General features: G+C 39.8%; 1 protein-coding gene across 1 annotated transcript; it reads left to right on the top strand.

Moving 5' to 3' along the window:
- The first annotated feature begins 1341 nt into the window (after positions 1–1341).
- On the top strand, positions 1342–14010 carry LOC136624766 (gastricsin-like). Its single transcript, XM_066598697.1, has 9 exons — positions 1342–1397; positions 2980–3136; positions 3224–3341; positions 4237–4355; positions 8574–8773; positions 9866–9973; positions 13396–13543; positions 13636–13734; positions 13858–14010. The coding sequence occupies exons 1-9, from the start codon at positions 1342–1344 to the stop codon at positions 14008–14010; spliced, it is 1158 nt and encodes a 385-aa protein (XP_066454794.1).
- Positions 14011–15057: the final 1047 nt, after the last annotated feature.

Genomic DNA, 15057 nt, shown 5'->3' with positions numbered 1-15057 from the left:
GCTGTGGCCCTAAGAAGGACCGTTGGGGTTCTTGAAAACGCAAACAGTAGCCTAACACTCTCCCTATAGTAGGAACAGCACTCTCCCTAATCTCTGCCAGCGTGTGTCTGAGGCGAGCAGCGGGTGGGGCTGCCTTATATATTCGGCAGTCACTTGATCTCTCCAGCCACTCACTGCAGGGGGGTGGGATAGGGCTGGAATGTCACAGGAGGAAGTTGTAATGCCTTCCCTGCGTTTCTATTGGCCAGAAAATGGCGCAAATCTTTCAGGGAAGGAAATGTAATTGACTCGAACATCGCGTGGTGCTCGCCTCTAGTAACGAGCATCTCGACACCCTAATACTCGAACGAGCATCAAGCTCGGACGAGTATGCTCGCTCATCTCTATTTACTACCAATATGTGATTTTACCAATTTATCCTTCGGGTCACTACTGGCCCATAATTGGTGGTGAGGAAAATTCAACACTATTGGCAAAGCCCTCTATAGACTATCCCACTCTGATTCTGGTATTGGTGATTAGAGATGTCTTGATATATTTACATTGGGTTTTGCCCTGCTGTTTTTAATTATTCGTGATTACTCTGTGGGATGATTGGCGCAGGTAGGAAGGTTTTGTATGTATAGTTGTTAAATGTGGCTAAATGTATGCTTTAAAAAGTTACGCACTTTGTACGGTGTTATGGGACAATAAAAGACACTTGGATATGCTGTAGTCTGTTCTCCTGTGGAATGCTATCCTAAGGATAGGTCAGCAGCAGTTCAGACCCTCACAATCCACAAACGTTGGGTCCACACAGGGCGGATTTGCTGCAGAATGTCTGCAGCAGGTCACCAACGGAAAGTCTGCCTCATAACCTGCGCCATTTGCTGCAGGTTTATTGCATATTTTAGTGTAGAATTCACCCTATCCATTGAGAAGAGGTGAATTCTACAATAAAATTGCCATGCTTCGGAATTAAATTCCATACATGTTCTGTGCAGATTTTTTCCGCAGCTTGTGAATGAGATTTTCAAAATCTTATGCACGTTGCTGCTACTATTAATGCTGTGAATTTCCATGTGGAGGGTCCGCACAGAAATTCCGCGGCAAATCCGCCCCGTGTGGACCCAGCCTTAAGCTTTTAAACAACAGAAGCTATGTTTGGTTTTCCTAGTTGCTCAGTGATTCTTATCTGTGTGACTTTCTAATACAAATTTTCAATCTAATACTGGAACTTAAAAACAAGTGATAAGAAAGAAGGGGGTATGGGAGAGCGCCTTGCCACAGGATTGTTTTGTCTATATAAAAGGGAGATTGCAACCTTTTTAGCCACACTGTGCCGAGCTGGAAGATATCAACATGAAGTGGTTAATTCTTTTGAGCATTTTCCTCTATCTATCTGAGGGCCAAGTAAGGTAAGTATATTAATAAAATGTTAGGACAATTATACAACTAGTTGAGGATATTTGGAAAACTATCCCAAAATATATAAAAATGGTAACAAATCACTGAATTAATGAATGCTGAGTATTTTTACAAATACATTCCCCATCTCGTACTAAGCTTGTATAAAGCCACTGCAGTATTCCCAGTGGTACAGGCTACTATGCTTAAGGAGTAGATGCACTTGTTTAAAACTTTTGACATGTCAGAGTGATCAGTGGGGATCCCACTGCTGAGGCCCCCTCTGATCACTAGAACGAGGGGGCTGGAGCGTTCAGCTGAGCATTGTAACCCTTTGGCTATCTTTGTTGTTTGCCAGCTCTACTTGGCAGCTAAAGACAAACTCATAGATGTCTATAGACATCTTCTTTGCATCCCTTTTCAGCTGACGATAGACAGCGAAGACAGCCGAAGGGGCACAATGTTTACGTGAGAACTGCAGCCCCTCCTTCTAACGATCAACACTGGTCTCAGCACCTGGAGTCATATTGGCCAAAATTTTTCACATGTTACTCTGACATTTCAAAAGTTTGAAAAGGTGCAATTACTCTTTAAATCTTACAACATTTCTTTCAATGTCTGCACAGAGCTCATCTTTACATCAGAACTGTATAGTAATCTGATGTAGTAAACGCTGAAACTCTCTTTACACTATAGTGGTTGAGCTAAATCTTATACCTATTGATAGGCATATTGACTAATTTCAGTAGTAACCAGTAGAATTGTGAATGCAGCTCGGGGCTATACTGGTACTACTGCTTGTAACTCAGGATCAGTACAAGATAAGTATTGCAATATATTTACAGTCACCCAACATTTTCTATAGACTATGTCTATACATAAACTATAAAATGATGTTTATAGGTGGACATCTCCTTTAACTTAAAGGGCACCCTAACTTTTAGGTGACTTTTCAGAAGAAGCTGTCAGATGTACATGAGAAATAATCTGATTTCTGGCCATTATATGACCTGTATCCTGTATTGGTTTAGCAGAGCATTTCTTCTTCAGGCTCCATCTCTAATTTTCAGTTTTGTTGGAACTAGCGGGCAGAGACTAGCCGCTGCTATGTTTCCCATACACTGCACACAGAGAAGAGGAGATCGTGCTTCTCTATCTCTCATGCACATAGAAACAGCAGCAGCATGGAAGACATTGTAGAGAAACACTAAGCAGTGTAGATGTGATTCCAGTAGCAGTGAGACAATAAATACTTAATATTAGCAGCAGTAGCATGTTTGTGTATGTCGCTCTGCTTCTCTCTCACTTGACTCCTCCTACTTGACTCCTTCCTCTCCATATCATAGACTTACATGTGTAGCATGTTAACTGATCTGTCAGTGCACTGCTAGTCCATCTTGTCTACGAAGTAGGATTTTAGCAGTTTTCCCAAGTTATTGAATAGTTTAAGACAGAGGGGGAAGAAGGAAAGGAGCCAGATAAGTGGAGAGAGAACCACCGTTCTCTGATAACATATAATACACAGTTCCTATAACTTATTTTCTCTATTTGTTATTTTGGATAACAAGACGCAAATATATATTTCTATTTAAGAGTCCCATTGAAGAGGCTAAAATCCATAAGGGAAACCATGAGGGACAAAGGAATCCTGGAGGATTTTGTGAAGACTCATGTAAAAGAACCAGCTATAAAATACAATCTAAATAATCAAAACAATTTTGGAGTCGTCTACGAGCCAATGTACTTGAATGTATGTACTGCTTAGTAAAAGTGCCTAGAATAACTTCAGTTACCATGTCAACATTGATTGAGTATGTGTAATTGCTCTCTTTTCTAGAACTATTATTTTGGAGAGATCAGCATTGGAACACCACCTCAGAATTTCCTAGTTGCCTTTGATACTGGTTCATCCAATCTTTGGGTCGCTTCTACATACTGTCAAAGTTCAGCCTGCAGTAGGTAGTATTTTGTAAAGTATTGTAACAATGGGATAAAGTACAGCATAAAGGGCAATATCGACTCTCCAACAATCCAAAGATGTTCTCATTTTATTTAATAAGGAAAGGACATAAAACATGGGTTGAAAAATTGCACTGGACTTTTCCATTTGATAAAAAAAAATTAAAGGGGTTATGTATGTTTTAAAAATGCTTTAGGCCATCAATATCTGATCGGTGGCGCTTCGTCACCTGGGACCGACGATCAGCCAAATGAAGGGACCAACTGTTCAAGTGCTGTGCTTCAATGTGTACACTTGAGTATGATCCTGCTTGTACTCAAAACACTGCATTTTTTATAGTGGCGATTCTGAGTGTTGTAGGCTTGTCCCACTAACTTTAATGGAACAAACCTGCAGTACACAAGATGACTGCTATAGAAAATACAGCCTTCTGTGTATGAACAAGATTGTACTCAGATGTAAACAATGAAGTGATCGCAGCAACTTCAATCAGCTGGTGGGAATCCCAAGCAATGGGCCCTCATCATTCAGATATTGATGATCTATCCTTAGGATAATCACTTTAATCTTACAGAAATAAGATTTGGTGTATATCTATTTTTATAACTTTTATGTTTTGGCATCAATTGCTAATTACACTAATTTAGTGTGCAATAATATGGTTGGAATAGATGGAATTCTGTTTTTTTTTTTCAACTTTACTGACTTTGTTTTACCAGAATCCTTCAAACCGACAAGTAACTTTCTTAATCTCAGGACAGCATTATATACTAAAGAATGGGATATACTTAGCATTAATAGTGAATTTTTAATGTGATGTGGGATATTTTTATAGCATTTGCCTTTGCAATTTCTGCTTATTACACTGAAGATATTTTCTTGATTATTAGCTAATCACCCGCTTTTCAATCCGGGGCAGTCATCTACATATAGTACTAATAACCAACAGTTTGCAATGTCCTACGGAAGCGGCAGCATGACGGGAGTGTTGGGTTATGACACAGTCACTGTGAGTATCCATAAATTCATTAAAATTATTTGCGTTAGGACTCAAAATCTCATGTTTGTCAATTCTTAACCCCTTAGTGACCACCCTATAGTGTTTTTACGTCCTGCAGCTGCAGGACGTGTATGGAGGGAGGTAGCGCCGCTATCTCCCTCCATACAGCACGGGCGTCAACTGTTTATTACAGCTGACACCCGCGGGCAATAGCCGCGCTCGGCCGATCGCGGCTATTAACCCTTTAAATGCCGCTGACAGCGACATTTAAATCCCCCGAACGCTGTTTGGGGGTCCCGCACGGCCCCCCGGCGGTGAGATCGGGGGATCCGTGCAGGTGTCATGGCAGCCGGGGGCCTAATGAATGGCCCCAGGGCTGCCTTAGCAGACTGCCTATCAATCCATCCACACAGGGTGGCTTCATAGACTGCCTGTAAAAAAGCAGTATGACTATAGCATTACATCATACTGCAGGAGCGATCAAAGCATCACATGTTAAAGACCCCCAGGGGAACTTCAAAGTAAAGTAAAAAAAAAGATCAATAAAGTTTTTTAAATTGTAAAAAAAAAAAAAAGTTATAAAAGTTTAAATCACCCCCCTTTTGCCATATCTATTATTAAAAAATCTAAATCATAAAATAAAAATATGTATTTGATATCGCCACGTCCGTAAAAGTCCGATCTATCAAAGTAGTGCATTATTTTTTCTGCACGGTGAACGTCGTCCGAAAAAAAAATAAAGAACGCCAGTAATGCATTTTTTTAGTTACCCTGTCTCCCAGAAAAAACGCAATAAAAAGCGATCAAAAATTTGTATATATTCCTACGTTGACGGAAAAATAAAAAAGTTATCGCGCACAAAATGACCGCAGAAAATAATTGAAAAAAATTAAATATCTTTAAAAAAAAATACAAGTACTACAGCAAAAACAATACTATATAAGTTTGGTATCGTAGAAATCATACTGACCCATTGAATAAAAATATCAGGTCGTTTTTGTTGCAGTTTGTGCGCCGTAGAAACAGGACGCACCGAAAGATGGTGGAATGTAATTTTTTTTCCATTTCTCTCCGCTAAGAATTTTTAAAAAGTTTTTCAGTACATTATATGGTACAATAAATAGTGCCATTGAAAAATACAACTCGTTCCGCAAAAAACAAGCCCTCATACAGCGACGTTGATGGATATATAAAGGAGCTACGATTTTTAAAAGGGAGTAGGAAAAAACAAAAATGGAAAAAAGCAAAAAAGCCCGGTCACTAAGGGGTTAAGTAACAAATCACCAAATACAATAATATCTACTCCCCACCTGGCTTAAAAAGTGATGGTTATGTGCGCTCATATATGGGGTTATTGATGTAAATTCATTTAGGTTTATTGATTTGGTCTATAACATCACTGTGGCTTAGAGAAATCTTTGTTATACAGGTTGAAAAAAGACACTGGTCCAATACGTTTAATACTTAAACATCATTAATTGTTAGATTATTATAACTCTCAATGCAAATTGTTGTTAAATAAGTATCTGTTTTATATATGCCAACAGAGTATTTGCCATTACTACCTCCTGATGTAGGGCCTTCTATAGTCTGACTACTCTAACTGAAAGGCTTTTCCTCCATACATAATGAATGTCTCCTGGTCTATTGTGAGGTCCATTTCTATATATGCAGTAATACTGTGGCCTCGTGCATCACTTTACATTTATCAAAATGAAATGGGTTCTCCAATCACTGGCTATAGCAGGTCTCCTCTGTAGTCAATGATTGGCTGCAGTTGACACATGTCCACGTCAAGAGGGACCAGTAAGTAGAGACTGATGGAGGATCAGGCAAGCATCCGAATGGAAAGGACAGGTGTTCTGTAACGTGAACATGACTTATTTTATTATTTGACACCATTCTGAGCCTTCTAAAATGAATACTGCCAACTTATATAGGTCTGTCTGTAGCATTTTACAATCAAGCAGACTTTTAAGGATCCAGCAAAATTTTGTACCATCAACAAACCTGATCATCTACAGAGTCATTAATAAAGGCATTACAGAGAACTGGACCTAACACAGATCTTTGCGGGGACAGAAGGGGTCATAGCAAAAGACTCTATCAGTAGTACAACCTCATGCTTAGAAATTGGTTATCATATCTCAGAGCAAAAATAACATAATTCACACACTAGTTGTCTTATAAGTCTTGTTACATGATATACAGTATTAATAAGTTTGACTGTTTCTTTTCAACCATTCAAATGCAGCCTTTTTCTATGTCGAGATAAAGGCTTTCACTGTTGATTCAGCCCTGGAACTCTTTACAAAATGATATATTTTAACAACTTTTCCTCATTTCTTCTGGCCATGAAGACTTCATAAAAGTACAGGTCCGAGTTGGGGGCCCTAAGGAGAGGCCCTACATAACATGGTTGCTAGGGAGCAGAAAGGGGTGAAAGAGTTAATAGAAGAGTCTCGGAGGTAAAGAGGGGTGTGGAGGTTAAGGAAGGGAAAAATGTGGATTGAGGGAGGTAGAATTAGTGGAGTAAGCTAGGGAAAGAGATAAAAGGGGGAAGTTTTAAGCGGGAGTCCCATTTTAGGAAAGGAAAATGAAGAGTCCTGCGCACCCTCCCTGGAGAGATGAAAGGTGATGGGAAGTCATTCCATGAGTTTCAAGAAGTTAAAGGGGTTGTCCCGCGCCGAAACGGTTTTTTTTTTTTTTTCAACCCCCCCCCCCCCGTTCGGCGCGAGACAACCCTGATGCAGGTGTTAAAAAAGAACACCGGACAGCGCTTACCTGAATCCCCGCGCTCCGGTGACTTCTTACTTACCTGCTGAAGATGGCCGCCGGCATCTTCTCCCTCGGTGGACCGCAGGGCTTCTGTGCGGTCCATTGCCGATTCCAGCCTCCTGATTGGCTGGAATCGGCACGTGACGGGGCGGAGCTACACGGAGCCCCATTGAGAAACGAAGAAGACCCGGACTGCACAAGCGCGTCTAATTTGGCCATTAGACGGCGAAAATTAGACGGCAACCATGGAGACGAGGACGCTAGCAACGGAGCAGGTAAGTGAATAACTTTTGATAACTTCTGTATGGCTCATAATTAATGCACAATGTACATTACAAAGTGCATTAATATGGCCATACAGAAGTGTATAACCCCACTTGCTGCCGCGGGACAACCCCTTTAAAGTAATATGAGTATTTATGGTGGAAATTGTGTATGTCCTGTCATGGCAGCGTGTGGCAGGAGAGGGGTGGGGGGGTCCTTGTAGCCAGATTTTTTATATTGGGTGGAGAGAGTTTGGTGGGTACGGCCTCACCTTTAAGACTTCCCCTCCTTTTGGTTCATTGTGGTTGGGTCTAGTGCATTGGGTAAGGCCAGGGAAGTGATCCCGGTTGGCCTGGATTATTTTTTGATATTCTAGCACCCCAGTGGGGGAGGAGGGGTAGAGGCGTCTCCGAGCTGGGTATACGTTTGGAGGCAAAGTTTGGTTTTATGTGTGAAACACCAGACCTTTTTGTTGTGACTCCTAGGATCTCCTCTCCGTATTCGAAAAAGAGTTAATATTTATTATTATTCTGTTAAATAAAATGGCTGCTATGGTCAAAATATCCAACGAATATATGATGGTCTAAGTGTATCATTGGTGGGAAGGGGAAAGTAGCAAGGGGGTCAGGTCACAGTGGATGTGACTCTAGCATACCCGGGTATGGAAAACCTTCCAATGTGCTTGAATTAAAGCAGCTGTACAAAGGAATAGTAATATTTTTAATGGGGCAATTTGCTCTTTGGTTAAAGCTGCTAAGAGTGTTGGAGTCATCAATGACTTAAAAAGTCTCTTTTCTAAGGTTCTTATTTATATGTTTTTTATTTAAAAATAAAAAACATTTAGTGTGACAATGACGCATAAGAAGCACAGTCAATAATGAAACTCTTACATATTTTGGAAACTCTTCTATGACTTTAGATAAAACATAGAAACGTAAATTGGTAAAGCTGTTTTATGAATAGTTCTTAAAAATTAGGTATTTTATTTGGCTTCCATATTGGACATAGATATTGTATGAAGGCTACAGATTCACCTTCTGCAATTTTAAAAGTAGCAAAGCACATTGGCACAGTTCTCAATAGATTTGTTCTATACGTACCTTTACTGGATTATACATATATTATAACATACTAATAATAAGGCACCCACAAGGTGAGTTGGTATTTATTTATTGTGTCTCCTAGGTACAAGGTCTGTCCATTCAAAACCAGGAATTTGGTCTGAGCGTCACTGAGCCAAGCAGCTTCTTTTATTATGCCAAATTTGATGGGATTTTTGGAATGGCCTATCAGTCAATGTCTGCAGGAGGAGCTACAACTGCTGTGCAGGGGCTGATACAACAAAACCTGATTCCACAACCGGTGTTTAGCTTCTATCTCACTGGGTGAGCAACAGAAAATTGTCAAGATCACTTTAAGCAGCCAAAAAACAATTTAGCAAAATATGTGTAATCTTCTTTGGAGTGTTAAGTGCTTCTTTAACTTCTTATTGCTGTCAGGACTTATGCATTGATGATCAATCCGTAGTTCCACTTTTTCTCTGCTCCTATAAGAGCAGCTATAATCCCTTTGTGCCTTGTATTTTGTATAAAGCAGTATTTCCGTATACAAGCTAAAAGTCGCAATGAGCAGCGCTGCACACATAACCGCAGCTTGTTAGAAGATGGGCTCTAGTACAGGCAGAACAAACATACAGATACCTCAAGAAGGGACTTGACTGACACCTTAATATGCAACGCTGGTCTGAGCAAATATGCTACACTATGTGACACATTGAAGTCATTGTCTGTCACTTCTACTGAATGACAAATCTTAAGAAATCAATACACTTGAAATGAGGGACTCCATGCGTTGGGGCTTCCAGAGTGTATTTATGTAGGAATTAAAGGGGTTTTCTGGATCCACTACAATGTTGATGACCTATCCTCGGGGTAAATTATCCATAGTTGATTGGCTGGGTATTCCACTCTGGATTCCTGCTGATCAGCAGATTGAAGGGACAGTAGTGCTCGGATTAGCACTGTTGTCACTTCAATCCATAGCACGCAGAGTGATGTACATTGTATAGTGGCTGAGCTTGATATTGCAGCTCAGTCTCATTCATTTGAATAGGACTAAGCTGCTCTCAAGCCAATGTGATTAATGAACATGACGTCACATGCCTGAGAAAAGGTCGCAGTTCTTACCCGAGTGCTTTGGCCTCTTCAATCAGCTGATCAGCGGGGATCCCTAGTAGTAGACCTTTACTGATTAACTATTGATAACCTATTCTAAGTATAAGTCACCACTAATAGTTTAATCCTGAAAACCCCTTTAAATCAGCTGTAATTTGCCACAAATGAGAATGAGGTTATAGAAAAGTAATTCTGAAACTGAACGAAAACCTTAAATTTACGGTTCTACTTTAGGAAAATACTTGACTGCATGGAATAGAAAACAAGAAAATGCAGACTGTAATATATACCCTATTTTACCAGGCAATCTGGAGAGGTGATACTTGGGGGAGTGGACAACAGCCTCTATTCTGGACAGATCGTTTGGACGCCTGTGACTGAGCAGATCTACTGGCAGATCGCTATTGATGGGTGAGTAGTAAATGAATAGAGTTGTTACAAAATGTACAGAATGTCGCCATATCTACAAGTTAGCTTGGTATCATCAGAAAATAGAAACCTTATTAGTTTATATAGCTAATTTTAAGCTTCATGTAACCCCTGAAAATAGAGGAGTAATTTAATAAGTATGAATTAATTACCAGAAAGTAATGTGTGTATATATTGTAATGTGGGTTTTATACATTCTGTGTATGGAAAGTCTTCAAGAGAATATTTTGTCAGAAAATTAGATGTTGCTTAACCCCTTAAGGACATGGGTTATTTTGTGCTTAAGGATGCAATGATTTTTGGGCGATTTTCATTTCCCCTTTTCAGGAGCTTTTTTAGTCATGGACAAGGGCTTGTTTTTTGTGTGGCTAACTATCGTTTTTATTGGTACCATTTTTGGATGCATATTATGTATTGAAAAACTTTTATTATTTTTTTGAGAGCAGGGAGAGAAAACATTAATTCTGCCATTGTTTTTATTTTTATTTTTTACAGCATCAATCATACAGCATAAATGAAGCAATACGGCTCTGTATGATTACAACGACGCCAAAAACATAATTTTTTTAGGTTTTTATAGTTTTGCACAATGTAAACCCTTTTTTTGGAAATTATAATTATTTTTGCATTGCTGCATTCAAAGTCCCATAACTTTTTTATTTTTCCATGGATGGAGCTCTGTGATGGCTTGTTTTTTGGCATCACGGTCTGTAGTTATTTGTACCATTTTAGGGGAACATATAGCTTTTTTGATCACTTTTATTGCGCTTTTTTGGGAGGTAAAACGAACAAAATAAGCATTTTGACTCCATTTTGTTTACGGTTTTTGCTGCAGAGGATAAATAGTGTGCTCTGCTCAAATTATGGTACTGGTCTTATTGACATGATGATACCACATATCTGTTTTTTTTCTTTAATTTTCAATTTTTTTCATACAAATAGGGAAAAATGAGCAACAAATAAGCAGATACATCTCACCAATACCTGGCATCCTGTTGCTATGGCAACGCGCCGGGCCTCCGTGACTACATCGTGAGGTCCAATGGCGTCACAGAGGGAACGCCCTCCCTATTTGAACCCTTTACATACAGGAAACTACATTGATTGCGGCATGCAGCGGGTTAACAGTGGGTGGTCACTGTTCTCATGTACCCCCGCTGTTGCAGGGGAAGGTTGGCTATCAGTAACAGTCGGCTCCCGCTGCTTGATGGCGCAGGCTCACTTCTGAACCTGTGCTATCCACAGGACGAAAGTTTACATCCTGTTGCATTAAGTATCACCCAGCCAGGATGTAAACTTACGCCCTGTTGTGTTAAGGCTCCTCGTACACTAAGTATGTTGGGCCTAAGCTGTATGTGCTAATCCAGGGACAGCACATGGCCCTAGTACATACCTATGACGACATGCACATTGAGGGCTTAGTCACACGGGTGCGTCGGCACCCGTACACGGGCACCGATGCGCCCGTGTGACTGAGCCCTTACTGCAGGAAGAAGACGGCCGTACTTCAAGACGGACGACTGCCCGCAGCGCTGAAGAAAGAACACATGACTGGCAATGAAGCTGGTCACATGTTCTTTCCCTAGGCACTGCAGAGAGACTTCCATCCTGAAGTGCGGCCGTCTCCTACCTGCAGTAACACGGGCGCCGATGCGCCCGTGTGATTAAGCCCTGACAGCTTTTTACACGTACCAATGATACTTACCTGTTCTGTAGAGCTTACTTCTCAGCAGTCATCTCATTGTCGCAGCAGGTAGGATAACTACAAAAGGTAATAACTCTAATATAAACTTGAAGGCAGATATCACTGGATCCACAATTGACAATAAGTGAGAATTTTTCGGCTCATCTCCTTCCCTGCGTGCACACGGACTTCTGTGACATAGAGCATGCCTGGAACACTCTCCTATAATTATCATTGTGTCAACTTCAGATTACTGATTTAATATATATATATATAGAATAGCTCTACACTGCTGATAAAAGAGTAGAACAGCAGCGTCTCCAACAGGTTGGTCGCCCCCATAATCATGTACAGATTATAGTATAAAAAAATCTACAATCAAATAATTGAAACAGATTGGAAAAAAGACAAGAATATGTTTCAGTATCTGGTTATTTGCAGGTACATTCCTATTAAATGTATCATTATACTTACATATTCTGTGCATTGATCAAGCCAGGGGTGTAACTAAAGGTTCAGGGGTATGGGTGCAAAAGTTGAGCTTGGGGCCCCCACCTTTACCTGTACCCATACCCAGAGGCATAACTTGAAGCTTCTGGGCCCCAATGCAAAATCTGTAACAGGCCCCCCAAATATAATTCTTTATTCAAAGTACTGGGCTCCTTATATAAAAAAGAGTGACCTTATGGGCCCCCTAAGGCTCCTGAGCCCGGGTGCAGCTGCATCCTCTGCATTCCCTATAGTTACATCATTGGATAAAGTTGTACTCCTTAGGGCATGTTCACACAGTGAATTATGTAAGGGATTGATGTGGAATTTGCACAGATTCAGCGTAGATTCCATATCAAATCTGTGTCAAGGGAGTCTGCCGTTCAATCAAATAGATATCTGTGTCATAGTCTGTGCCATTTGAAATCTGTGTCATGGAAATGGAGAAGTGATAAGTCATTTCTTGACATGGTTTTCTCATAGAAAAGGAAGGAAATCCGTGTCTGCTTTTCTGCCTGTAACTGGGGTTCCTATGGATGCCCCAGCTACAGTGGGAAAGTGGCAAATTAAAAAAAAAAACATGTGGATGTCCCCCAGAGGTCTTATATGGCATCATGGGGGACATATATTGTAAAAAAATAATTACAAAAATATGTAAAACAAAATTACAGAATAAAATAAAAATATATACCTAAAAAAGAAAATAACCCAAAGCCGACGAGAACCAAAACTGTCGTTGCATGCGCCCTGTAATCCAAAACCATACATATTATATATCAAAACGTCTGAAACAAGATGAGGAACCCGTTTCTTTACTTTATTTTAGCGGAAATATACTAATCTAAAAAAAAAATTCGCTTTTTACCCCCAATAAAACTAAAAAACAGAAAAAAAAAGTCAGTGAAAAAGATATAAAAAAAAAATGGCCCTATATGTCACAGGGAAAAAAACACAGCAAAAATAATTTTTGTAGCTGAAGGAAAAAAAATAGAGCAGTTCAACTACCACATGGGTAAAATCCCTATAAAGTGCCTGGTCCTTAAGGTACAAAACAGCCTGGTCCTTAGGGGGTTAAAAGATTCAATTTAAATAGGTTGTCCCATATTTTTTTTATGTAACTTTGTCATTTAGGTCTATACAAAATATATGCGGGGAGCATAGGTTTCCTGTAGCAGCAACCTTCCTATATTTTTATATTTTATTTTATTAATTGAGCCTCCTTTTGTTACAGGTTCTCTATTAATGGTCAGGCAAGTGGCTGGTGCAGCCAGGGTTGTCAGGGCATTGTGGATACAGGAACTCCTCTTCTTACCATCCCACAACAATACCTTGGCCAGCTATTACAATATATTGGTGCCCAGGAAGGACAAAATGGAGGGGTAATTAATGCTTTTATTTTTCCCCTTCTCATCATAACTGTCTTTAAAGTTCTGTCCAAAAACTGAATGTATTGCCTTCATGCTCTGCACAGTACTATGTCAACTGCAACAATGTCCAGAGTCTGCCAGCAATCAGCTTTACTATCAGCGGCGTCCAGTTCTCCATTCCTCCATCAGGATACATCCTTCAGGTATTACAGAACCTCCTTCAATATGCCAGATGTTTACCTCTTTGCACTAATTCTATAATGTAGTCATTAACATGTATAAAAATAGCATGACTATGAAAGACTGACCATTCTTGTATATTTCAGATTAACGGATACTGTGAGGTCGGATTTGAGTCCACATACCTGCCTTCTAGAAATGGCCAGCCTCTTTGGATTCTGGGAGATGTGTTTCTTCGGCAATACTATTCTGTTTATGATTTTGGCAATAACCAGGTTGGCTTTGCCACCATGGCTTAAAAAATAGCCTGGAACATGGGAGAATAAATACTTGTTTCGACATTATTCTACTGATCCTGATTCTTCTTTTATGTCAAATGTTCTATTACTTAATTCTGTCAGTTTCATCATGGACTACAGAAGTGTCATGTGTCCATACAAAAGTTAGATTTAAATATTGAAATCGTTACCTATAATAAAGCCATCTTCTATAATTTCATGAATGACTAGAATGATTACTTTGTTATAACAATTACAGACATCAAGCCCAATGACATACTATAGAGGCAGCCCAGCTATGGTTCTCCACAAGCTCAAGTGTTCCAAGTAGGTAAAGGGACATTGAATAGAGATTTCTAAATTTACAGCCTCTCCAATGTTAGCAAACAAGGAAAAAATCCCATCCAGGAGACTTTTACCAATGCTCTATCCTAGATGAATAGGCAGTTGAACAACTATTGCGATCTTGACCCCAAATTGGGGGGCATGAGCTGGTATGAACCCATACATGGAAAGAACGCCATCGTAAATGTTGCCATAGCGGTTTAAACATTAAATTTTTTTGTAGTTAGATTGGCTTTACTTAAACAACTTAAATGTCATATAGTAAAATTGCTTATAAGTGCACAAAATTCTGACTATATAAATACATTTTTAAATCTAGTAGCTTCAGCTATAAGGCGACCTTCACACATAGCGTATTCGTTGAGGGCTTTCTACAGCAGAAAACCTGCAGCAAATATGCACCAAATCCTCAGTGGCCAAATCCAAACCTAAATCTTTTATTTGCTTATGTGCTGTGGGATATTATTGCAAGGGTTGAATTCTGCAGCACAAATCTACAGCATAAATAGACATGCCAGAGATCTAGAATTTGCAGCATTTTTCAAAAATGCTGCAGGTTTCTTGTGGAGATTTTCCACTACAGGAGAAGGAAATTTTTAAAATCCCCTCTGCATAGCTCATACTGTAAATGCTGCAGAATTTTCACAGCGATTCCACCAGCGAAAATTCTGCAGCTTTTTCGCCATGTGTGAAGGCGGACTTTGTCTCCACAAAATACATGTT

This window comes from Eleutherodactylus coqui, chromosome 4 (assembly GCF_035609145.1).
Source record: "Eleutherodactylus coqui strain aEleCoq1 chromosome 4, aEleCoq1.hap1, whole genome shotgun sequence".
NCBI lineage: Eukaryota > Metazoa > Chordata > Amphibia > Anura > Eleutherodactylidae > Eleutherodactylus > Eleutherodactylus coqui.
This window is presented reverse-complemented; position numbering and strand designations above follow the sequence as displayed.